General features: G+C 32.5%; 1 protein-coding gene across 6 annotated transcripts in view; it reads right to left on the reverse strand.

Moving 5' to 3' along the window:
• LOC127715311 (uncharacterized) overlaps positions 1–27535 on the reverse strand; it is a 45115-nt gene extending 17580 nt beyond the window's left edge. The window contains exons 1-6 of one of the 6 annotated variants that reach the window (XM_052221351.1): positions 27047–27535; positions 8443–8574; positions 4891–5049; positions 3230–3805; positions 2297–3172; positions 952–1118 (exon numbers count right to left, since the gene is read on the reverse strand). In XM_052221351.1, the coding sequence (XP_052077311.1) occupies positions 952–1118; positions 2297–3172; positions 3230–3805; positions 4891–5049; positions 8443–8574; positions 27047–27403 (2267 nt within the window). In that variant the 5' untranslated portion in view covers positions 27404–27535. Of the gene's footprint in view, positions 1–951; positions 1119–2296; positions 3806–4890; positions 5050–8442; positions 8575–15294; positions 15401–27046 lie in introns of those variants that run through there. The other 5 variants (XM_052221350.1, XM_052221348.1, XM_052221353.1 and 2 more) reach the window with 5 other exon arrangements.

A 27535-nucleotide genomic window follows, 5' to 3' on the forward strand; every position in this document is an offset into this window, starting at 1 on the left:
TAATAGAAGCAAAGCAAAGTATCAAAGTAAGTGTATGACTACTATTTGCATTTTATATAAAACTAATGAGACATGGTATGATTGCCACTGAGACCCCAGTCTACCAGGACTAAGAGGAAAAAAGGGGGGGTGTCCAAAATATTATATAATAGATCACCCAACACCCTTGAACAATGTTATTCAGAGTAATACCCATTTGATATACTGTGGATTCATAATCATTCAAGGGTACAAATGTTCATGGATTTTGTTGGTATATATGAACCACAGATTAACTTGTTCAACAAAGTACAAATTCTCTATAGTGTGATATGCAGACATTGTTAAAACTATGACATCAAAGACATTGTTAAAACTATGACATCAAAGACATTGTTAAATCTATGACATCAAAGACATTGTTAAAACTATGACATCAAAGACATTGTTAAAACTATGACATCAAAGACATTGTTAAAACTATGCTATGACATTAAAGACATTGTTAAAACTATGACATCAAACATCCAAAAAACGAACATTATGCCTCGATCCACAAAGTTTGGTACCTACGAAAATAAATGAATCCACAGTTGTAAGTTGGAATGGAATATTTTAAGAGAGATATGTAAAAGTCAATTTACCCACATGCTACCAAAAAATGAATTTCACGACATAAAGTGACTTTGAAAAAATCACCTTGCATGTTTAACATGTTTAAAGACCATATGTTCTCATCTGGATGTCTTTTTGTTATTTTTTTGCACACTAAGTATTTTTTCAGTGACACATAGCCTATATATATCTCACATAAAACACACATAATACCCTTCAGCATACATTACGGTATGGGCTTTGCTCATATTTGTAGGCCGTACCGCGACCTATAGTTGTTAATTTTCTGTGTCATTTGGTCACTTGTAAAGAGGGTTCTCATTGGCAATCATACCACATCTTCTTTACTATAATTACCCTCTTCTATGATAACCCATTGACTTTCTCTCCTTGAAAGGTTTTGTAACAGATCTCTTCTGTGTAGTAGACTGTAGATTTTCCTTCTTCGCTTGAGTCTGGAGACGATGTGTACACAGCTTTCCCTGTTTCAGTAGGTTTTCAAGTCTATTCTTTTTATTCACCTCCTTCAAGGATTAAGTTATTGTTAATACAGAAATTATTGCAAGCATTTATTATTGCGATTTTAGACGACCAATCAAAATTTTAGATTAACAAGCATTCTGTGAGTATTGCATGGCAATACATAGTCCCCTACCGGTTAAAAATTAATTGTAATGGAACGAAATTCTAACTTGATCTATAACTTGTCATGGTGTAAACTACATAAAATAACAAACAAACCTACCACTAAATTCTTCAAACAATTTACAAAGAAAAAAAAATCCAAAATGTTATTTATCTTAATCATGTTAATACAATGTCTTTTACAAATCTTTTAAAAAAATAGTTATTTCCCTTTGAACAGAAATCTAGTAAATAATAAGTATTTCATCAAAAATCAAATTCTAGGGAAAGTTAAAAAATGAGTTATTTCCCTTTGAACAGAAATCTAGTAATTAATAAGTAGTTCATCAAAAATTTAATTCTAGGGAAAGGGCTTTAACTGAACAAGAAAAGCTAAAATCGTGAAAATCAAACTTGACCTGTAACTTGTCATGATAAAACAATACACCAAATATCAAATCAATATCTTCAAGCATGAAGAAAAATAGTCTGGAAAACTGATTTGCCAGACTGACGGATGGACAGACGGACAGACAGACGGACAGAGTACAAACCTTAAGTCCCCTTCGACTTCGTAGGTAGAGGACTAATTATTGTGATTTCAAGATTATAATAAAATGTCTCCTAAATACTTAAATTTAGCTAGAAAAAAAGTTTGTACGCGTTATGACCTGAATTTTCATTTTCATAGGTTGACAGGTATGTACAAGTGATGTCCTGAAACACCTTTTTGTTTATTTGCTCTCCGTTATTAAATGTCGTTAATGTAAGATGTGTTTTAATTCATGTGCTAGTTCCCAAACCAAAAACTTAAGTTTAAAGACAAGGCCCATATTGTCACAATATCACGCTTATGCATTTATTTACAAACTGGGAAAAATTCTTTCATGAGTGATTTATTCTTTTTCAACTTTAGGCTGGTTCACATTTGAGCTCAACAGACAGCGTATTCTCCATATTTTATAATCCCTTAATGAATGAATACCAGTGCTTTTCAGTATTATATGAAAGTATTTATGGTAGTCTTTTAAAGTATGAAAGTATCTTTCATACCTCAGATTATTTTTTGCTTTCTTACCTTTCCAATCTCTGGCTGTATGATTTTAACATTTGGACTTCCTTTTGTCCTGTTAATGCAGACAGAAAAAATGTTCTCTTGGACATTCCCTGTATCCAAAACATTCTGAACAGTCTGAGAAGGCCCCTCTGTAGAACCTTTCTTTTGACAATCCTTGATAGAACTTATACTATTCTGAGAGTGCCCCTTTTGTGTGTTTTTTTCTAATAAACTACTCTGGAATATTTTCTGATTCTGCGTCTTGATAACAATACCAGCATTCAAAGGTAATTGTACATTATGTAGTAAGCTTCTAGCATTCTTTGTATCACAAGCAGTTCTAATATTCAGAAGTAATAAACTTCTAGCATTTTGATTCTTGGTAACCGGACTGGTATCCAAAGATAATAAACTTTTAGCACTTTGACTCTCTGTAACAGGACCAGCATTCAACGATAATAAACTTCTAGTATTTTGATTCTTGTTAACAGGACCAGCATTCAAAGATAATAAACTTCTAGCACTTTGACTCTCGTTAACAGGACCAGCATTCAACGATAATAAACTTCTAGCATTTTGATTTTCGTTAACAGGACCAGCATTCAAAGATAATAAACTTCTAGCACTTTGACTCTCGTTAACAGGACCAGCATTCAACGATAATAAACTTCTAGCATTTTGATTCTCGTTAACAGGACCAGCATTCAACGATAATAAACTTCTAGCACTTTGACTCTCGTTAACAGGACCAGCATTCAACGATAATAAACTTCTAGCACTTTGACTCTCGTTAACAGGACCAGCATTCAACGGTAATAAACATTTAGAACTTTGACTCTCTGTGACCTGGCCAGCTTTCAACGATAATAAACTTCTAGAATTTTGACTCTTGGTAACCTGGCCAGCATTCAACGATAATAAACTTTTTGAACTTTGACTCTCGGTAAGTATAACCTGGCCAACATTCAACGATAATAAACTTCTAGCACTTTGACTCTCGGTAACCGGACCAGCTTTAAATGATGATAAAGATTTAGAATGATCTGCATTCAAAGGTGATAAACAGTTCACATTCTCTGTCTTATTACCAGTACTTGTATTAGGGGGTAATAAACTTCTCGCATTTTGTGTGTTTTTATCCTTGATATTAAAAGGTAATAAACTTCTAGCATTCTGGGTCTTTTTATCTGTACTGATTTGAAAGGTTAGCAAACTTCTAAGATTATGAGTCTTTTTATTCGTGGTGATATTCAAAGGTAATAAACTTCTTGCATTCTGTGTCTTTTTATCCGTGATATTAAAAGGTAATAAACTTCTAGCATTCTGGGTCTTTTTATCTGTACTTATATTCTTGGGCAATAAACTTCTCATATTCTTGGTCTTGTCAGTAAGTTTGGTGCTGGTGGATAATAAACTGTTACCCTTTTCCATACTGACATCAGTACCAATATCAGAATGTAACATACTTCTAGTAACAGTTATGTTGACAGCAGACAGTGTTGAGATTTCATCAGCACTTTCCGTATTTTTCTGTTGCACAAAAAATGAAAAAGGATTAATTGATAATTTGATTGCTGTTTGCTTTATGTCCAGTGGCAAATATTTCAATGGTTTTATATTCAGAATGAAAACATTTGCCAATAAATCTAATATCTTGGTTGTGCATAATGAGTTGATGGGGATGAACATGGTGAAGGGCAGAAAATTGGGATCTCCAAAGGCCTTATATATATATAACTTTCTTAACAGTATGGATTGTGCTCATTGTTAAAGGCTATATTGGTAAATACCGTCTTTCATCCCTGACATTTGGTCCCTGGTTGATACGAAATGAAGAGATGAAAACCCTACACATTATTGTATGGTATTTATTTGAAGGCAAATATCTAAAATTTAAAAGACAAATGTATTTCTCATAAATATATAAAAGCCTGATGATTTAAAAAAAGATAAACACTTGCTTGGTTTTCTAATTAGAGATGTGTTTCTTGCAAAAAATGTAAAATTAATTTAAGGCAAAAAGATTAAAATACTGTGGATTTATTAATAATCTTTGGATATCAATTTTTGTGGAAGTCGTGGACCAGTAAAGGTAAACCAAGAATTCAAATGTTCAATAAAATAATAATATTCTATATGCTTGTATAGTCACACTTTGGCAAAACCAAAAATCAGTATCTAAGAAAATACAATTGTTCTTCAATCCACAAAAATTGGCATCCATGAAAATTAATGATTTCACAGTATAAACTGCATGGAAATCAAGTGGTTGGAGTGTGACTAGAACAACCAGTTCTGAAAAAGCTTTGCTCTTTTATAAAAAAATATAAATACTTGTGTTTGTACTCCTGGCTTGTAACCTCTCTCACTTGATTTGTACATATTGTAAATATTTATTGTTTGTTTTTGTTATCTCTGTATCAATATAATGCATTGGCTTAACTTTATGGGAATAAAGATATATAGAGTGCAGGAGTTTCTTGCTGCATTGAAGACCCATTTGTGGCCTTCGGCTGTTGTCTGCTCTTTGGTAGGGTTGTTGTCTCATGGACACATTCCCCATTTCCATTCTCAATTTTATTTGCAAAGTTCATGTTAAGTTAACAAACAATTACATTTACAACTTTATCCTGCTTGTTTCCACATTTTAATGTTTGTTCCAATTTCATCTTCTTTTCAGGAGGTACTGTTGAAGTGGCCATATTATATTTCTCTGTTCCTTTTCTCCTTTTCATTGGAGCACCACTCTCTGGTCCAGTGGAGGAGTTTGTAATCTGCAACAAATAGTAAAATGCATGACATATATAAACCCAGTGGCAATCCAGAGGGGGGCTCTGGGTGTTGTAACACCCCCTTTTTTCTTGACGATCAATGCATTTGAATGGGGACATATAGTTTGAATCCCCCCTTTATCCTGGGTTGGGAACCCCCTTTTAAAAATGGCTGGATCCTCTTCATTTTTTAACTGTAATATATGTACTCTTCATTCAAGTGTACTGTAAATTCAGAAATTCATTTATCATTGTGGTTTTTGAAAAGTGGACAAAAATGCGAGATTAATTATTGGGATTCCAGGAAAATTTACATACTGATATATGCGTCAGATATCAAAGTGTAGATTCTTATTATTACGATACTCACTCATTCACAATATTCACATTAATAAAATAGTTTCTGAATTTACAGCGTTTTTTTTTTTATTTTTTGGTTTATATGTTGCCATGGGTCACACAAAATGATTTGCCATATTTTTTCATGTGTACAGGAATCATATATTATGGAAGTTCACTACTCTGTTTCAAATTAACAAGCTTTTTTTTATGATCCTGGTAAACTTATAGATCCTTTAAATAAACTTATTCTAAAAGGTTACCAATTCAACACTGTAATTAAATCTTATTGGTATTAATATTGATTTTGTTATCAGTAAATTAAAAGCAAACTAAATATTATTGTTATATACATATACACATTCATGGATCTACAATCTGTCGATACCTGTATCTTGGCATTGCATAAGGTCATGTTTTTCTCTGACTGTTAATGACGTCTTTACACTAAATCCATTGGATGTTGGATGTATACCGATTGATAATTTAGTCTAAGATGCATGATTTTTTTATTAGTTGTTAGTGGCTTTGAACTAGCTGTCAGTAACTGTGAGCCGTTTTAGCGCTGCAGTATTCAGCACTATCACAATTTTCCGCTGTTCTATTGAACTGAGCGCAGTGCTATCTAAATCAATCGCGTCACTATATTTTTTTTGATTTTTTTTTTTTCAAATTTCCCACTCATCTTTTACTTCGATCACGTGATCGTCTGGTTTACTATTTCTGAATGTGTTATTTGCGTTGTATAAAGTAACTTCGCGGGACCAGTTTAATAAATTTTACAAAATGGCGTCTTTGAAAATCAAAATAAACGAAGAAATCAACAGTATCATCCATTTTTTGAATAAAAAAGAATATAAAGAAGCAAATATGAATGGAATAAGATGAAGTAAAGTGACCGTATTAACCGACAACACTCACAAACTTGTTTTACGAACTCTGTTTAAATTTTAAACAACGATATTCAATGTGCAAGTCTTTGAAGTATTAATTATCACCTAATCGAACTAAGAATTGTTTAATCAGCAATACTACAGTAATGGATTTTACCATTTGAAAACAATTAGGAGACTATGATTAGAAAAACAAACCCCAAGCCAATACTAGTCGAGAAATTCACTTTTCTCGATGTCCAGCATGGGTGAAGCCATAAGAATGTAAATAGTGATCAGAAAAATGAGAAATCATAAGTTTAGTAGAAGAGAAATCATAATGTTCACAAATGTCAACTCCTGTCAAACATTGTAAGGTTAATAGTACACTGCTCCAGTGGATTACAAAACACAACACAGAAACTGACAATGACGTGATAGTGGGTCCTACAGGCACTTGTTTTCTATCCATGGCAAGATCTACTGTATAGGGATAGTAGATCTTGTCATGGATAGAAAACAAGTGCCTGCGGTCCTACATATTCTACAGCATCACCTGTTAAGAAATCTTCAAATCACCAGTCTAGTGTTGACCCTTCATGGAAAAAGACTTTTCCTTGGGTTTTTGTACACAGATAAAAATGATTCTTCATCTATTTTAAAACAATAACATTTAAAAACAACTGGGTAACTTCCATCAGGACATCATTACAAGTGCAAACATCAGCAGCATATTGTATAAAAACATCATAACAAACCCATTACAAACGAACCGCGAGCTGTGACAAAGTTACTGAGAATTGTCGAAAATCATGCGCTTACCACAGCGCTATCAAAAAATCCTGGGTACAACACTGGTGTCTTTCAGTCTCTTGTGGAGAGTTGTCTCATTTGGCAATCATACCACATCTTCTTTTTTATATTTTAAAATAAATGGGGAATGTGTCCATAGGGACACAGATGATGCCCCCGCTAGCATATATAACACTATCAAAGTACATAACTCAAGAACTGTTACAGTGACGCTTCCATAAATTGAACTTAAACTGAGTTTTGTGGTAAAAAGCATTATATATATATACATTTCATTACATTTAGTTGAGACAAACTCAAGTTAGAGAACGGATTTTCATTTTTAAAGGGCAGAACCCTAGAACAGTAATCAAAGTGCTTGTAAGCACTGAATGGTAAAGATTGCTTTAATTTATCAGTAGGAAGTAAAATTGAATATTGCATTGTATAAAGCATTGGTTGTAGTTGATTCAACTACCATTCTGGACAAAGAAAGATAACTCCAATTTTCTAAGCAGACTTTAAGATATCTTTATAAATGAAAGTTAAAAATAGCTTTAATTTATCAGTGGAAGGCAAAATTAAACATTGCATTGTATGAAGCATTGATTGTAGTTGATTCAACTATAATCATGGACAAAGGATGATAACTCCAATTTTAAAAATATCTTGATAAATATTTCAAGAAAAAAAATTAAAAATTTAGGAATTTTTCCATTTGTAAAGGGCATAACTCTAGAACAGTAAAAGTGACGCCACCAAAATTCAAACTTGTTGTGTATATTGTGGTAATAAGCATTGTGTATAGTTTTATAACATTTGGTTGAGGCAAACTTAAGTTAGAGAACGGAAACGAAAAATTTTGCATTTTTTCCATTTGTATAGGGCATAACTCTAGAACGGTAAAAGTGACGCCACCAAAATTCAAAATCTGTATTTAGTGGTAATAAGCATTGTGTATAAGTTTCATAACATTGGTTGAGGCAAACTAAAGTTAGAGAACGGAAACCAACTTTGGGACGTATGTACGTACAGACGGACAAGGGTAAAACTTTATGCCCCCTCCGCTACGGAAGGGGCATAAAAAATGTTATAAATTGTTAGTATATAATTAACGGAAACTAAAAATTTTGGAAAAGAACAAGGGTCAGCGTCCTTGTTTTCAAGATACAATGTATCGACCATTCAAATTTACAGAGAAATAAATCTCTCTAGATTTTTCATACATTTAACATCTGCAATCATACATGTACCACATCTTCTTATTTTTATAAACAATAAACATGGCATAATATATAGCAATGTAAAAGACACCATCCATGTCCTTTAGTGTCTGTTTGATAGTTGTCTCATCAACATATTACATCCCCTCATTTTTGTAAACAAAACAAACCTTACTGTCTACACTAACTTTCAATGTTTCCTGTTCTTCATTCTCTCGTCTTTTTAGTCTCATTTTTCTCATCCTTTCTTTATTTTCCTTAATAATTGTGCTATGGGCTTTCATCCTTTTTTTAGGCATCACCTAAAATAAAACAAAACATAAATTTTAAAAGCATGTTTAGCGGTAAAATTAAGGTTTTCTTTTTTTAAGATAAAATAGTTTACCAGAAAAATTACTGATTTCGGCCAACTTATACGAGGTTCAAGACTAAATTCTCAGATTTTAAAGACTTTTAGTCGAGTATCAACGGTACATCAGATCATCAAGTCAGGCCATTGGTTTATCTGTCTGCAGTTCTATCATAATTTGTCATGCCTGTTATAGCTTATAAGGTTTTTATCGGTTAAAGGTTGCACTTTGTAAATACATCTGTTTCTCAAACCATGCCTCTTTTGGGGAGATATATAATATTCATAGATAATTTGATTTGTTGACATACTGGTTCCGTGATATGATATCTATGTTTCATCTCAGAGAGACATAACTTGGGACAGTTACCAGTATAAAAACATACTATTGCGGTGAAAAATGAATTCTGAAGTAAACAAAAAGTAAAGGTAAGGGTAGTACAGAATTCTAGTATAAGTTTAAACTCTAACAAGTTCTGGGCATATAAATGTTGAAAATATGCCGCACAGCCCTATGTTTTGACTTTTGAATAAAAAAGTAGTCAATATCAACTTTCCATTCTAGGATATTATTTTTCACGAACCTTCATAGTAAAAAGTGTCACAGTTTTAGCTGCAACAGGAGTTCCTATGGAATATTGCATTGTCTATATTAACAGAAATGCAACCTAAGGGCTGTGAGTGATCTTTCATTGATAAGATCGTAGTACTTTTTGTCTCTAACTGATAATTGTCTTGATTGCATTTATCATGTTTATAGCACATTTCCTTTTTTTTTTCATAAGGTAATTCTTGTTAAATTTGCATGCTCTTTTATAAATTGTTTGATTGGTGTGTAACTTTCAGCACTTTTGGCTTAACTTTGTGGCTCTCCCCCGTCAGCTTTTTTGACGTAGGAAGCTAGAGTGCAAGGAGAGAATGACAAACCTTTTATAGAATAAAATGCTTCGCTGGGGCGCAGCTTAATACGACCGCAGAGGTCGAACCCTGAACAGTTGGGGCAAGTATGGACACAACATTCAAGCTTGATACAGCTCTGAATTTGGATTGTTATTAAATATTTGACACAGCATAGGTTTCTGACACAGAAAGAATGTTGTCTAAGAACTTGAAATTTTTTAATTTACCTATTATGGTCCAATGTCCAAAATCAAAATACATGGTTAGATTCAGCATATCAAAGAACCCCATATTTTCAATTTTTGTTGAAATCAAACAAAGTTTAATTTTGGACCCCAACTTGGACAAACTTGAAAACTGGGCCCATAATCAAAAATCTAAACACATGTTTAGATTCAGCATATCAAAGAACCCCAATAATTCAATTTTTGCTAAAATCAAACTAAGTTTAATTTTGGACCCTTTGGACCTTAATGTAGACCAATTTAAAAAACGGGACTTAAAATTAAAAATCTAAATACACGGTTAGATTTGGAATATCAAAGAACCCCAATAATTCAATTTTTGATGAAATCAAACAAAGTTTAATTTTGGACCCTTTTGACCTCAATATGAACCAATTTGATAGCAGGGCCCACAAATAAAAAATCTAAATTCATAGTTAGATTCAGCATATCAAAGAACCCCATATATTCAATTTTTGTTGAAATCAAAAAAAGTTTAATTTTGGACCCCAACTTGGACCAACTTGAAAACTGGGCCCATAATCAAAAATCTAAACACATGTTTAGATTTAGCATATCAAAGAACCCTAAGGATTCAATTTTTGTTAAAATCAAACTAAGTTTAATTTAGGACCCTTTGGACCTCAATGAAGACCAATTTTTAAAAATGGGACCCAAATTAAAAATCTAAAAACACGGTTAGATTTGGCATATCAAAGATCCCCAATAATTCAATTTTTGATGAAATCATACAAAGTTTAATTTTAGACTCTTTTGACCTCAATATGAACCAATTTGATAGCGGGGCCCACAAATAAAAAATCTAAATACATGGTTAGATTCAGCATATCAAAGAACCTCATATATTCAATTTTTGTTGAAATCAAACAAAGTTTAATTTTGGACCCCAATTTGGACCAAATTGAAAACTGGGCCCATAATCAAAAATCTAAATACATGTTTAGATTCAGCATATCAAAGAACCCCATATATTCAATTTTTGTTGAAATCAAACAAAGTTTAAATACTGGACCCTATCTTGGACCAACTTGAAAACTGGGCCCATAATCAAAAATCTAAACACATGTTTAGATTCAGCATATCAAAGAACCCCACATATTCAATTTTTGTTGAAATCAAACAAAGTTTAATTTTGGACCCCAATTTGGACCAACTTGAAAACTGGGCCAAAAATCAAAAATCTAAATACCTGTTTAGATTCAGCATATCAAAGAACCTCATATATTCAATTTTTGCTAAAATCAAACAAAGTTTAATTTTGGACCCTTTGGACCTTAATGTAGACCAATTTGAAAACTGGACCCAAAATTAAAAATCTAAATACACTGTTAGATTCGGCATAACAAATAAATAAATGTGATCAAAGATTTTACAAATCTAATGCGCCATACTGTGCAATTAAAGATTACTTCTTGAAATTTTTCAATATTTGAAATTTGAAAAAAAAATAATATTTGAAGAATAATTCTTTTTAATTTCTGAAATCTGAAATGAGAAAAAATTGACCCCCCACAATTGCTTTTTATCCCCCCCCCCCTTTTTTCCCCAAAAAAATTCTTTCCCTCAAGATATGGTCATAATCTCAATTCAAATTTCCAATGGAGTTGGCAACCATAATTACCCATTTAAATTTACCATAGTGCTAACTTAATCTATTTTATAATAGAATTAAAAATATAGTGTCAAATCTTTCATATGGATTTTTTTGTAAAAAAAAAAGATGCAACATTTGCAGATATTTTTACTGGTCTTCCTTTATAAATATGTATTTCTTTAAACATAATTTAAAAGCAGTGTAAGGGAAGTAACCAAAACGTTGTATTTGGATTACCTCCCTTACACTGTTTTAAATTATCTTTATTGTTCATTAACCATTACTTTATACATAATTTAAAAGCAGTGTAAGGGAGATAATTTCAATGATGTATTTGATTTATCTCCCTTACACTGCTTTAAATTATGTTTTGTACTAGAGTATTTGTCCATTAACCAGGACAACCTTGTTTTTCCCCCTTTTTTGCCCCTAATTCCTAAACGGTTTGAGCCATAACCCCCCAAAGCAAATCCTAACCATCCCTTTGTGGTATGGAAACTTGTAGTATAATTTCAGAGAGATCCATACACCGTTCCACAGTTATTGTCTGGAAACTAGAAAATGCTTATTTTTGGCCCCTAATTCCTTAACTGTTGGTACCATAACCCCCAAAATCAATCCCAACCTTCCTTTTGTGGTATTTAACCTTATGGTAAAATTTCAAAAAGATCCATTCACTTAAACTAAAGTTAGAGTGTGAAAACCAATGTGTCTTCGGACGACGACGACGACGACGCCAACGTCATACCAATATACGACCACAAAATTTTTTTGCGGTCGTATGAAAACTAACAATCCTATAAAAAAAGAAGATGTGGTATGATTGCCAATGAGACAACTCTCCACAAGGGACCAAATGACACAGAAATTAACAACTATAGGTCACTGTACGGTCTTCAACAATGAGCAAAGCCCATACCGCTAGTCAATTAAGATTAGAGTCAAATGCACAACCTTAGTGTTGACAGGCTAGTGATACAGTACTACTTAGAACACACAACCACTGATGCCCCTACATGCTAAGAGAATAATTAGCATGTATATATACATGTACATAAACAGCTTCTACAAACAACACAAAGCCAACCAAGAGACAGTATGAGGTGTGTGCATCAAGTTTTCAGTACAATGTATATATTGTATATTGCATATTGTACACATGCAAAAAAGAGGTGAAAATTTGATTGGTTAACTTTCAGTTTACAGGATGTAATGAAGTTACGAGTGGTGGATACAGAAATTCTCCTAAAGGGGGACCCACTCCATTCATGGTGTTATTTTTGAGTTTTATAAAAATGGACAATTACCACGTGAATCACTGTTTACATTTACTCTGAAAAAATTGTTCCGAGTATTCTTTATTTTGATTGGTTAATTTGTTACCTGGATACAGGACGCTCTTATATATTTCTTTGTTTCGGGATTCGCGGTACATTTGAAAATTATCGTTGAAATGATGTCTAAGAGTATTTCCTTGTTAGGTTACTAATTTAAATTGTTTCTTTGCAGAACCAGGAACTTTTCTGATAGTGTCAGACTCTATTGCTAAATATGTGAAACTTGAAAATGCTGATGTTTTTGCTTTCTGGGGGCTTCCATAGGAGAGATTACTTATCAACTTAACAAGAACAAGGGGAGTATTTATCAAGGTTATAATTGTTTAATTATTCATTGTGGTACTAATGACATTCATGTTTTATCTATTGATCAGTTTAAGTCTGCCTACTGTAATTTGATTTCTACTGCTAAATTGATATTTCCTTCTATGGTTATTGCTTTGTCTGGTATTCTTCCTCGACCTGTAAATTTTGAGGAAACGGGTCAGAAGATTAAGGAAGTTAATATGGCTTTGTTGAATTTATGGTTGAGTTATAAAGTAGAATTCATTCATTCGTATCGATTTTTTTTGAAATGTGGAAAGCCAAAGGTGGAATTATTTTCTTATAAAGATGGTGGTTTACATCTTAATTGTGAAGGTACAAGGCAGTTAGGTTTATATTTTAAAAGAAGGGTTGCTCATTTAATTTAGATATGTTAACTTGTCATTTGAGATGATTTTCTCAAGTGGAGTTAAAGGATTAGAAACGGTTGAATTTCATGTTTCTGCCATTCTTCCTTTAATTTTTTAGTTTATGGTTGATATTATTTCTTCCATACTAAAATTGGTATTATTTGTATTTTCTTTTGTTTATATTGTCCTTAATATGTAGTGGTATTACTTTTATTTTTTTTTGTATTATGTTGTGATGTTTATTTATATTATGTACTAATATTTTTAATTTTATATTGCTGGTAAGGGACTCTTTTCAGTGAGTATTGTTCACACTGTTGGGTGCTGTTTCTTTTCATATGAGATATTGTTTCTTGTATGGAGAAAAGTTTATGTTCAGGGTTGATATTGTTTCTTCCTTGCTTGCTTTAATTATTTAGTTTTTGCTTGATATTATTTCTTGCATGCTAGATTTACAAGCTTATATTGTGTATTGTTTAGATGTTATTTTAAACTAATTTTTTTTTGAATCTTTGTTCAACACAGTTGTTTGTTTTTGGCGGCCTTTGACTTGGCGGCTAGCTCACATGTTTATACGATCTGTTCGGCTTATTATATTTCATTATTTCTAATGGCTTAATTGGCGCTATATAATTTGCTCATTAACATTAACTATATTTGTGACAGTCAGTGGTATAGTCGAGTGTTTATCCTGTGCTGTGAAATATATTTGTTTGTCTTGTTTGTATATTGTGCCGTAATAAAATTGAGTAACTTTCATTTCTTTTGTGAGAAGCCTGGTAGTTCTTCGGTATTCCCTAAAAAATCAAACAATTTTTTTCCAATGAAATCAGCTGAATTTAAGTATTTAGGTGACATTTTTTATATTTATATTCAAACAGATTCAAAACCACATTTTCACATGGTTATAAGTAAACCTGCAAAAATCCAAAATTTTTAAATTGTTACTTTAATGCACTTGATGGAACTATTTTCTTTTATATAGCCTTGCATGTGTCATAATTTTTTCTTCAAACATTCCTATATGGCTTACAATGAGAATTCTATATATAAGTTTATAACGATCATGATTGGTCAGTAAAATGAGAATTACAACAAATGGAAGTTTTTAACATCCTTGACTGGCTGTTCAGCCCGGACACAGTCGTTTAGTGGGGAATTCAACAACAAATGGAAGTTTTTAACGACCTTGACTGGCTATACAGCCCTTGCACGGTCAGCTATTTTTTGAGGAATTCTTTGGTTCAGCTTAGATTATAATAAAAAAGTTAAAAACAATTAATGGAAGTAAAGATGAAAAAAATAATTTTCAAAATATTTATTTTTAAATATTGTAAGGTGAAAAAATAATTAAGTCCTATTCTGATATGCATTTGCATTCAATTTGTTTTAAAGTTAATCTTTTTACCAAAAAAAACATAAATTTAAGGAGTATATTGTGAAAGGTGATAAAAAAAAAAGGGGAAGTAACTCATTTTTTTGTCAAATATTTTTAATATAAATTGAGGAAATACACAAATTATTTATGACCTAAAGCTAAGGTAATTGGTGTTAATTAACAGTGTGTTTGACTACAAAGCTGTCAAGTGAAGCCATGCACTTAATTTGACAGTTTACACAGATAGTTTAACTTCCTTTTCAGGGAAGAATTACGAATAATTTTGCCGGCATTTCAAAAGAAGAAAAATGCCGAGAAAAATCAAATTTGGCGATAAAAACGGCAGAAAAAAGGCACAAGCGTCACAAAAAGGACACCGGCACTGAGCCCTTTTCAATATTTGTAGCTAGAAAACTGTCATCCATTAAAGAAAAGCAAAGATTCTGAGAAACGGAGAACAAGACATGTCATGTCACATGTGCTCTGATGTAATGAACGCGTGAAACAATTTTTTCATAGATTAACAACTGTAGAAAACTCCTTACTGATAATTTCCCGTGGCAATTTTACAGATTTAATACTAAAATTGCACACATAAAGCTACACAGTTTCATATATTTCTTTTCTCTTGTTTCGGTTTGGAACAACCGGAAGTTTTAATATGTTAATTTTCGCGCCTTATTTTAATAGAGTTATGTCCCTTTTAAGATATTAAGTCCAATATTATAGTGAATATATTTCGAAATATAAATATTATACACTTACAGTTTTTATGTCCTCTTTATAAAGATGTATACAATCTGTGCAGTTATCAAAAATTAATCTAGTACGTATCAATTCCCTTAAATAATTAAGGTTCGATCACCTTTTCGCAAATATGAGGGGGGATATAGGACCTTTATCGGGACTCCGGGATCGGGTGTTTTTTAAGCTCGGGATTTCGGGATTGATACTTTCAGGATCCGGGAATTCTTTTTTTCGAATTTCGGAATTTAAATTTATTTAAATTCGGCACCTCGGGATTTCGTGTTTTGAGGCCCGGGATTTAGGGATTAGGACCCCTCCTACCCCCTCTAAATATTGCCGTATTTAGGGATAGTAAAAAAAAGCAGGATGAGCCACGAGGCAGGGTGACAATTTTTATGTAAAAATAAATTGCTTGCAGAGCGCAGAGGTCCAACCCTGAACAGTTGGGGCAAATTTTGCCCAAAAAATGCAGAGAAGGATTTAGGGGGGGGGGGGGGGGGGGGGGGGGACGCCTCCTTTTCTGGGAAAAATTTGGTTGATTATATAGGGAATTACTGAAGCGTGACCGGAGCGGGCCCCCTCTAAGGCATTCAGTTGGGCCTCACTTATGAAAATTTCTAAATCCCCCACCGAAATGGACACACTATTGCACTTGATACAGGTCTGAATTTGGATTGTAATTATATACTTTACACATTATAGGTTTCTGATACAGAATAACTGTAGTCAAAGACCTTGAATTGGTAATGTGATTTGAAATTATATTAATTTTTTTTGCTTTTGTGCAACACACTAAGCTGTTGTGAATTGACACCCCCCCCCCCCCAAAAAAAAAAAAAATTACCTCCCTTACACTGTTATGTTAAAGTCATATGAAACCTCAAATTAAAAAAAAATGATGCATATGTTTTTATAACAAAATGGATAGTTTTCATTATTAAACTTATGTACATATACTTTTTTCTGAAGAAAATTCTTTAATTTGTCCACATTTAGAAGAAGTTTACTTTTTTTTAATTGCTTGCTTCCAGGAAGCAATTCACTGACATATTTTCCCTATGCAAAGTGACCTTAGCGTGAACCTTCTCATAAAAATCCGGTGATCGCAATACGCATGGGTCTTTCACTGAAATAAACTATCATCTGATTGTACATGTTAAACACATGCTCAATATCCATGCTTTTTTGTTGATTGTTTACTATAAGGTGACAATTGGTAAACTTCGGAGTCAAAAGACAGCATTTAATGAGCTGCCATATTTGTTAAATCATAACAGACAGAGAGAAAAAAAATTGACGATTATTCTATATATTTGCGTCAAAAATGATAAAATCGTGCACAGAAGACTAAGTTTATGATATATGTACACATGCATTGGTTCAAGAATTGGATAAACATTATTTTTCACCAGTCACTCGTTTCATATGACTTTAATTGTTTTGTACTTAAGTAATTGTCCATTAACCAGGACACCTTTGTTTTCCCCTTTTTTTGCCCCTAATTCCTAAATGGTTTGAGCCATTCCCCCACCCCCCCTGCCCAAGGTAATCTGTACCATCCTTTTGTGGTATGGAAACTTGTGGTATAATTTCAGACAGATCCATACACTATTCCACAAGTTTGAAAACTAGAAAACTGATTATTCCCGCCCCTTTTTGGCCGCCAATTCCTAAACTGTTGGGACCATTACCCCCAAAATCAATCCCAACCTTCCTTTTGTGGTTATAAACCTTGTGTGTAAATTTATAGATTTCTATTTACTTATACTAAAGTAAGTGTCAGGAAACCAAATGTCTTCAGACGACGCTGACAACGACAATGACAATATACCAATATACTCAAAGAAAATTTGCAGTCGTCTGGGACTATTATACTATATATAATAGTCCCAGCAGTCGTATAAAATTACTGAATGTCTTAGATCTTCTACAGTAGCCATTATTTTTTCTCTATTTTGTTAATTGTTTGCCCTTTGAAAAAAACTTTTTGCCCAGATCATTCTCTATACTGTACATTCTTATAAACCCATCCAGATCCTCATCCAATGACAAAATGGAGAAAAAATTTACAAAATTTATAACAAACAAAAGTGTAAATCTTATCATTCTTATACTGGGATTATCATGGGGGGGGGGGGGGGGGGGGAGGGGTGTGGTCTGATCCCAGAACACGCTTATTGTTTAGTGAGAATCCAGTTTCCCGCTCATTGTTGCCATAATAGCGCATGTAATTTCCTGTGTCCTGCCAGATTTCGTTTTCACACGTAATTATTCGACTTTCAAACAAATTGGCCAATCACGCTTCACGCATAGACCACAATGAGATCCACTATACTTTCATGCAGTCTGACAACTTCAATTAATACAATTAAACCACATACAGCATAGTTATAATAGTAAATAATCTATAATATATATTCTAGTTAAGCCAGATCACAAAATAAATTTGTAAGTGCATTTCTAACAAGAAATGATTGTAACAGGATGCTGTTACGAAGTCTCCCAAACGAAGCTCCCATAATTCGTAATTCCCAGGGTCGCCTGACATTGGGCAAAGTCCAGTGAAAATTGGTTTGGTCCAGTAAAGTTATATGCATTAGTGATGCCTGGGGACTAGCCCTGTATATCATTCAAATCATCTTGGCATGACAAACCAGAATATATATGGTTTAGGGGTGGGGATCTCGACCATTTACAAGATATTAGAACTTTCTCAAATGGCAGGGGGGCGGGATGACCCCTGGGGACTAACCCTGTATATCATTCAAACCATCTTAGCATAACAAACCAGAATATATATGGTTTAGGGGTGGGGATCTTGACCACTTACAAGATATTAGAACTTTCTTAAATGTCATGGGGTGGGGGTGACCCCTGGGGACTAACCCTGTATTTCATTTCATGTGCTTTGTCATGACAAACCAGAATATATATGGTTTAGGGGTGGGGATCTCTACCATTTACAAGATATTAGAACTTTCTCAAATGGCAGGGGGTCGGGATGACCCCTGGGGACTAACCCTGTATATCATTAAAACCATATTAGCATGACAAACCAGAATATATATGGTTTAGGGGTGGGGATCTTGACCACTTACAAGATATTAGAACTTTCTTAAATGGCATAGGGTGGGGATGACCCCTGGGGACTAACCCTGTATTACATTTGATTTGCTTTATCATGACAAACCAGAATATATATGATTTAGGGGTGGGGATCTCGACCATTTACAAGATATTAGAACTTTCTCAAATGGCAGGGGGTTGGGATGACCCCTGGGGACTAACCCTGTATATCATTCAAACCATCTTAGCATGACAAACCAGAATATATATGGTTTAGGGGTGGGGATCTTTACCACTTACAAGATATTAGAACTTTCTTAAATGGCATAGGGTGGGGGTGACCCCTGGGGACTAACCCTGTATTTCATTTGATTTGCTTTACCATGACAAACCAGAATATATATGGTTTAGGGGTGGGGATCTCGACCATTTACAAGATATTAGAACTTTCTCAAATGACAGGGGGTTGGGATGACCCCTGGGGACTAACCCTGTATATCATTCAAACCATCTTAGCATGACAAACCAGAATATATATGGTTTAGGGGTGGGGATCTTGACCACTTACAAGATATTAGAACTTTCTTAAATGGCATGGGGTGGGGGTGACCCCTGGGGACTTACCCTGTATTTCATTTCATGTGCTTTATCATGACAAACCAGAATATATATGGTTTAGGGGTGGGGATCTTGTCCATTTACAAGATATTCGAACTTTCTCAAATGGCAGGGGGTCGGGATGACCTCTGGGGACTAACCCTGTATATCATTCAAACCATCTTAGCATGACAAACCAGAATATATATGGTTTAGGGGTGGGGATCTTGACCACTTACAAGGTATTAGAACTTTCTTAAATGGCAGGGGGTGGGGGTGACCCCTGGGGACTAACACTGTATTTCATTTAATGGATTTTATCATTTAGAACATTTTCAATTAAAAAGATTGTGTCTATCACAAACGGTTTTCAATTTATAATCATTTGAAAATTTTAAAAAATAAAATCCCATAGGGTTCTATAGTAAAACCCTCTTTTCTTTTTGCCCCTCAAAGTACCCCTTTGTAAACCCCATTGCACAAACAAAACCCTGATTGCACCACTAGACATGTTAGTCTAACATATTGTGAAACCCTAAGTTAATCTGACAAGAGGTTTTGGAGAACGGGTGCGGACAAGTTCAAATTTAAAAGCGGCGGAAGAGGAAGAGGAAGAGGAAGAAGAATAATAATAATAATAAGAACTGAGCAAAAACAATAAGTCTTCCCAAACTTCGTTTGGGAGACTTAATTATAAATGCAAATAAAGAAAATTAACCTTCACATCCTGAATGAAATTTTTAGAGTGCTGTACTGCGTTTGGGACAAATCATATCTATAAACAATATAAGTGAAATGTACATGTACATGTATAATGAGAGAAACAATTATAATGTCAATATATGAACTGTGTGTGATTGGTGGATCAACTTATAATGTTATATATAATCATAATATTTGAATTGATAATTTTATAGAGGAGGCATGCTGTCAAAAATAGTATTATAATTAATATTAATAATCTTTATTATTTTTTTTTCAATGCTACATAGATATAAGAAGATGTGGTATGAGTGCCAATGAGACAACTCTCCATCCAAGTCAAAATTTATAAAAGTAAACCATTATAGGTCACAGTACGGTCTTCAACACGGATCCTTGGCTCACACCGAACAGTAAGCTATAAAGGGCCCCCAAAATTACTAGTGTAAAACCATTCAAACAGGAAAACCAACAGTCTAATCTACATAAAAAACGAGAAATGAGAAACACTTATGAACCACATACATGTTTGTATTGTTTAATGTCTATCGTTTTGTCATCAATATGCCTGTCTGTCTGTTTGTTTTGTTTTGTTTTGGTTTTGTATTGGTTTGTTTATTTAGTAACAATCCTATTGTTTGGATTTTAAACTAATAAAGTTCTTATTCTTATATATTCTTATCTAAATTATAGAATATTTCATCAGTTCTAACTCAAAATAAAGACAATTTTATGCTGAGGGGATTAAAATCAGTATAACCGTTTCAGATTTACATGTACAAATGTATACCATGTATACGACATTGTAATTTTGTAACATTTTCAACTGTTAAAAGTGTTATTTCATCTCACATCATGCAAATATTACTTGCTTGATATTTACCATAATGAAATAAATTGGTTTATGAAAAATATTGGCATGTAATCTGGAATTATTAGTATAATAGTCAGAGATGTAATATATACACTGTCAACTGGGTACTTTATTATTAGTAAACAGTAAATTTTGCATATATTATAATGTTAAGGCAAGCCAAAGTGGACAAAAAGAGCTATTTTTTTTAATATTAAAAAATCATTTTCTTATAATAGAAAATCATTTTTAATATTGTTTTATTAAAAAATCATTTTCTAAAAAAAGAAAAACACTATTTCTTAGTATTAAAAAATGAATTGCTTATATTAAATAAATTGCTTCGCTGAGTGCAGCTGACTCCAACTCTGAACTGTTGGGGAAAAAATGAACACAATACTAGCGCTTGATACAGGTCTGAATTTGGATTGTAATTAAATATTTGACACATTATAGGATTCTGACACAGAACAACTGTAGTCAAAGAACTTAGAATTGGTTATATATGATTTTAATTTATATTCAATTTTTTGCTTTTGTGCAATACACTGCAGTATGCTGTTGTGAATTAAAAATTCCTTTTTCTAATATTAATAAAAAAAAAATTAATATTAGAAATTTATTTTTGAATATTAAAGGGAAACTTCGCAAAAAAATGAAAAATTGATAATATGTTGATTATGTATAAAAAACCACAAATTCGTAAATATTAAAGTTTAATTCTGCTAGATAAGGGATCACCATCGATTTTAAATTTAGAGTATCACTTCTCCGCGTGCGGCCATTTTGACATCATCCCTGAATAGAAACCCCGGTATATCTATAAACCACAAAGGACCAAAACAAGCAGTAACCTAACGTAGCCGTAATTGAGTGTCGATATCTTGTCAAGCGTACGGTTGTTTTACCCGACAAGGAAAGCCTAAACAGTTTCCCGGGTCACAAAAAAAGATTATAATAGACATGGTTGTGCATGCAACCTTTCCTAATTAACTTGATAGGCGGAAAATGTAATTATATATAATTTTTTTTGAAATAACTAGTACTATGGTCTGTCGTTTTAAAACTCTTTTTTTTACTAAGTTTTTGAAACAAGAAATTTTAATGGAAATTAGTTAAAAAGTTCAAAGTGATAAATTAAGTGTTACGTGTAAAAATGTTTTCGAAAATCTAGTGTGTTCATAATTCATTAATGTAATAATCTTATTTAAATAAATTCGGACCTTCCCTTATCTGATCACCAGTATGTCTAAAGGAATTGTTCCCAGAGGTATTGTGAGTTGACACGTCCAGGTATTCAAGCGATTTCCTGTCGGGCTTTAAAACTCTTATTACACAATTACATAAAGCAAGTTCGTGCATCACTTCACTTCTGAGGGTATTGAGAAGTGTACACGGCCGATAACTTGTAACCTTCCATTTTGAAACTATCAGGTGAATATACATCTTTGTCTTGCGTGTCCGATAGTGATATGATAGTCTTTACTAAACCATAGATATAATAGCCATTATATATATATGACTAAACTCATACGCTTGTTTATAAATAACATTTATGGTGTAAAGAATATTTATGAAAATCTAAATAATTCCAAAAAAAGATTTGATAAAATAAAAATATATTTACATATTTCCAAACGTAAATTGGGGAAAATGTAAGTAATTACTCGTTGTCAATAATTATGGACATTTTGAAACGTACAAATATTGATTTAACAAAATGTTCGCACTTGTCGATCATTGGATTATACGCCTAGATAGAAGGTTATGGAACTATAGATAGTCGCAATTTAGAATATATACATGTATATTGAATATACGAGAGAAACATCCAAAACCAATCTGATTTAAATACAGGTCGATATCTAACTTGCTTTAGTTCATCGAAGTTATGCACATAGTAAAATCACAGATTTTTATTTCAATTAGATTATTTTGAACAGTTTAAGAAAGTCGTCATCATCACAATGGTTGTGTATTATGTATAATAATGTAATAATGTGAACATGGTTCTATTATATTATACCGGTAGTACCTCATGTCAATTTTCCTGTTCCGACTTGCATGTAATATACCCCGGTATATGCCACTGGACGTACACTAATGATCCCCAAAAAGCTTATTTGAAGAAATAAAGAAACTTCACTCCGAATAGACTGATAGTAGATGTATTAACGTCTGGTCAGCTAGAGGGTTGATTAATTTATTTAGTTAGATTAAAAGGGAGGGGGATAAACCATTCTTATATTGCACTTATGCATAAAATATTAAATGAGAGTAATATAAGAGAAAATATAAATACGAAAAGTCGCATATCTGGCAACTATAGAATTTCACGTACAATTGTCATTCTTAATCGAAATAACGGACAGTCATTAAAATACATGCATGTACACTTTGATAAAAAGGGGTGCTGCAGTTGCATATTATTCATTATAAATCTATTTCAAGTATATACTTTCCTGTCATTCTTATAAGTTAACGCAGAGACATGTAACTATACATCTCTAGTTAACGACAATCAACCATATGAATATTTGAATCTGATGTGAATTACCGTTCATCTCTTTCTTTTTTCTTCTTTTTTTTTTTATTTGGGCAGTTACACCAACATTGTAATGTTAGATATACTGTTCCCAGGTTGGGAGGGGGCGGTGGTTGGAGGTAAGTATATCGAAAGTTACAAAATAAGAACGTTGTATTTATGAATTTACATGAAGAACTCTAATCTTGGGCGTAGGTTTCTTTTTTTTTTAAGTTCAGTGATTTAAATTGAGAGAAAAAAATCTGTCAGAATTTAAATCGTACCGGCAATTTCCACCTAAGACTCCTCTAAAATCATGAATGGTCATGCTTCACAATCATCAGAATTTTCTTTGCATTGGTACATTCTGTATCGGTAGTGATTTACCTTGACACTTCCGGGTATAACAGAGCTACTTGTATATTACATGTATGTGGTTAGGTGACGTCCCATGAGGTCTTACGTATACAGGTTCACATTTATAATGGTTTCTGATAAAACAAGGTTTTATGACATTCACACTCCTGCATGTTCTTTATACCAAATTCTTATCTTATTTTCAGACCAAACGAGGATGTGAATATTTTCCAGGAAAAATATTGAGTATCAAAGTATCAAATTAATTTCGGGATTTTTTTCTTTCTTGGTATTAAATCACAGAAACTTAAAGAATATACTGCTTGTCCGCTTTAGGTGTATTCTTGTCGGTAAACGGACAGAAAGTCACAGGATATAAAGTCACAAATTTTATAGGACAAAAAGTCACAAATAATTTGTTGACAATTGTTTGAATATATAAGAGAAAGATCTTGAAATATTTTCTTTTTATTACATATATCCATTTTTAGGTTTAGGAAATTGTTCATAAGCCTTGATAAATGAAAATTTATTAAATTTTAATCATGCAAAGTATAATTCCTTGGCACCATGAAGCCATTTAAGTACTAATCCACTTTGACATTTTGTTTCCATAACAATTATTTGATCATTATTGATATTTATTGAATAAATGTTAATAACAAAGTTGCTTTATATATAATAGTTCAAGAAAAAAACAACAAAAAATATTTTCAAAATTAGTGTTTTCTTGTTCAAAGAAAAATAAATTTAAAACTGAATTGTGACTTTTTGTCCTGTGACTTTCTGTCCTACATTCTTCTTGTCAGTTAAGACTGACATATATGTCTCTGGTATATAATGGGTTTATGAATGAATGATAAGTCTTGCAAAGGTACAAGATATAAAGCACATTGAAAATTGATTCCGCCGATCTGTCTCCATTCAAAAAAAGAAAGTTGACGTTAGATTGATTCTGTTATTTTTTTAAACATCGTTGGTCAAATAGCTAAAGTATGTATACGTTGTGAGATTTTAAATATTTTAATAAGGGTATTCCCGATTAGGTAAATGTAGATCGCTGTGGACGGACCAAGCTATATTAATCATGTAACCGCGATAATTTTCTCTAAACATTGAAATATTCAAGGTGAATACCCATGATAATTTGAAAAAGCAAGTACAGTGTATGGTTTATACGCTCATTTTCGTGGGCCATTTTTATTTATAAAATTATTTAATTGAAAGTAATTCAGAATTTCGATGTTACAACAAATACTCACCTTTCTATTTTAAAATTAAGCTTACGCAAAATATAAAAGATATACATGTATATAACGGCGATTCAGGTATTTTGCCACCATATTCCTCCCCAAATAATTAATGTTTTATCATTCATACGAAATGTTGTTCACACCTGTAACGGTGAACCGTGTTGGCTAAAATTCACTGAGTGAAGATCAAAAGAATAGAATTACAGAATGATAATCTTTTAATTACCTTGAATTTAACCACGCATTCAACAGGTAGTCACTAAGTGTCACAGTACAATACACATTGTATTTTCACAGTACTTGTGGGAAATGTTTGCTAGACTGAAGTAAAAGCCTTCAGGTGAGAATACAAACATGCATTTGTAAAACAAAATCAGTTATATATGTTTGTTCAAAATATCCGTCGGAAAAAAAATTCATAAAAATATATTCTATTGTATGATTTACTTTTATTACTATAATCATATCAGAAATCCTTTAAATATAAATCGTACATTTTAATTTTGAAAGTTGCACGGCTGATCACTTTACTTTCTTAATTATTAGTTGGTTAATAGCTACGCCAAAAGTCGTCGATGCGCTTTAAATCGCGTTATTAGATGATTAACGCACAAGACTTATAATGAGATTTATTCACTCCCGGCATGCAAAAAGACTTAAACTACGTCACATAAGTCAGGAAGTTGGAATAAATTAAATTATTAATTCCCAATTTTCTTCTTTATTAGTGTTCATATCCAGATAAAACTTGGTAAATATGTTTTTTATGGTATTATGAACATAATAAGATGAAAAGTAAAAAATCACGAATTTTCCCTTTAAGAAATCAACTTTTAGTTTCAAATTAAAATCTTTACCACTCAACATTGCTTAAGAGTTTTGACTAAGCACTTGTTTATTATCTTTTCAATGACTAAATCATCTCTTAATATTCAATTTTTATTATTAAGAAATCAATTTTTAATATTAAGAAATCAATTTTTAATATTAAGAAATGATTTTCTTATACATTGTATATATTTAGGATTCATTTTCTGATATTAAAAAGTCATTTTCTAATATTATACAGTATTTTTTTAATATAAGAAAGGAATTTTTAATATCTGAAAATGATTCTTTAATATCAGAAAAGGAATTTTTAATATTAGAAAATAATTTTTAATATTAGAAAATAATTTTTTAATATAGGAAAATGATTTGTTACTATTAAAAAATAGCTCTTTTTGTCCACTTTGGCTTGCCATCTAACAATGTCTAAAATGTTATAAATCTAAATATAAAAACTAGAAAATAATTTGAAAGATACATGTATCTCATTATTATAAATAATATTATACATGTGAATGTACATGTACATGTGCATGTACAATGTATAAGGTTTCTTCATAGAAGTGGGACTTGTAAAAAGTCTATGCATTAACTTTATACAAATTTACATGTTTGGTATATATATATGAGGGTGGTAAAGGGTTATTTTCGTGCAACGTTTTCTGCCTTTTTATTTCATTTATTTTCGTGTTTTGACGTTTTATTCCTCGTTTTCTCGTGTTTGGTTTGACGTGCGTGCTTCGTGTTTCCCCTTATTTATTTTCCGTGTTTCGTGTTGGTACTCTTTAATTTTTCTTGCTTGTCCGACATTTTATTAAAAAATAAACCCGGTTCTAATTTCAAAGTCAGTCCGCAGATTGTTTTAAATCATGTGTTCCCTGGATATTATATAATTAATTGTTATCAAATTAAGACTTCCTATGAATTATTCTTTTTTCAAATCAGATGCAACTAGTGGACGCTTAAAGTTGATCGCAGGGTATATCTGTCCATTTATAATGACTGCATGATCTCCAAGAACGGCTGAGTAATAACTTTTAGTACTTCGTTCCTTAATATTTACGATTTTATTCCTTGTGCTTCGTTTTTCCAGATTTTTATTTCCAGTGCAACGTTTAAGTGATTTTTATTTCACGTGTTTCCGTGTTCAGAGCCCTCCTTTACCACCATCATACATAGCTCCATTAGGGGAACATAGATCCATATATAGAGCCTATGAAGAAACTTAGTGACTTAAAAGGTGCATAAAAAAAATTGACAAGGGTAAAATGGGAATTGAAACCATGCATATCATACATTTTTGCCATGGCTATAAACCAAAGCAATTTTTAAGACTTTTTGCCAAAAAAATATTCAAGCTCTCATTATACCTTGACCCTTTCTCTTTTCTGAAGAGCTACAGATGTTCTTAGTTTCTTCTTAGGTTCATTGAGCACGTCTGCAGGTCTTTTTGGGTAAATACTTGGCACTGAATTTGGTAAAAGTCTCTTGTTGGTGGACATCCCAAATAACTCCTTAAATTTGATTCTGTCCACTTCGTAGCAGTCGTCTGAGAAGTGAGCACTACATATAGCAGAGTTTTGAGTTGGCTCCGAAAAATCAACACGGGTCAGTTTTACAAAACGTATCCACAAGACACGTTGTTGTTCATCTTTAGGAAACAGGTGTACAGAATGTCCAGTTTTGATGGAATTACTGCACCCTGCAACTGCACAGCCCTTTCCCATTGTTTACTATGAGAACATAACAAACCAGCAAACGTCAATGAATAATCTAAAATACAATGTCAGTTGATAGTTGTCACCTTTAGGATACTAGAAGTTTTTTTGTTTACATATCCGCATATGGTCCACTGTGCG

The sequence above is a fragment of the Mytilus californianus genome, unplaced genomic scaffold (genome assembly GCF_021869535.1).
Source record: "Mytilus californianus isolate M0D057914Y unplaced genomic scaffold, xbMytCali1.0.p SCAF_9, whole genome shotgun sequence".
NCBI classification, from domain to species: domain Eukaryota; kingdom Metazoa; phylum Mollusca; class Bivalvia; order Mytilida; family Mytilidae; genus Mytilus; species Mytilus californianus.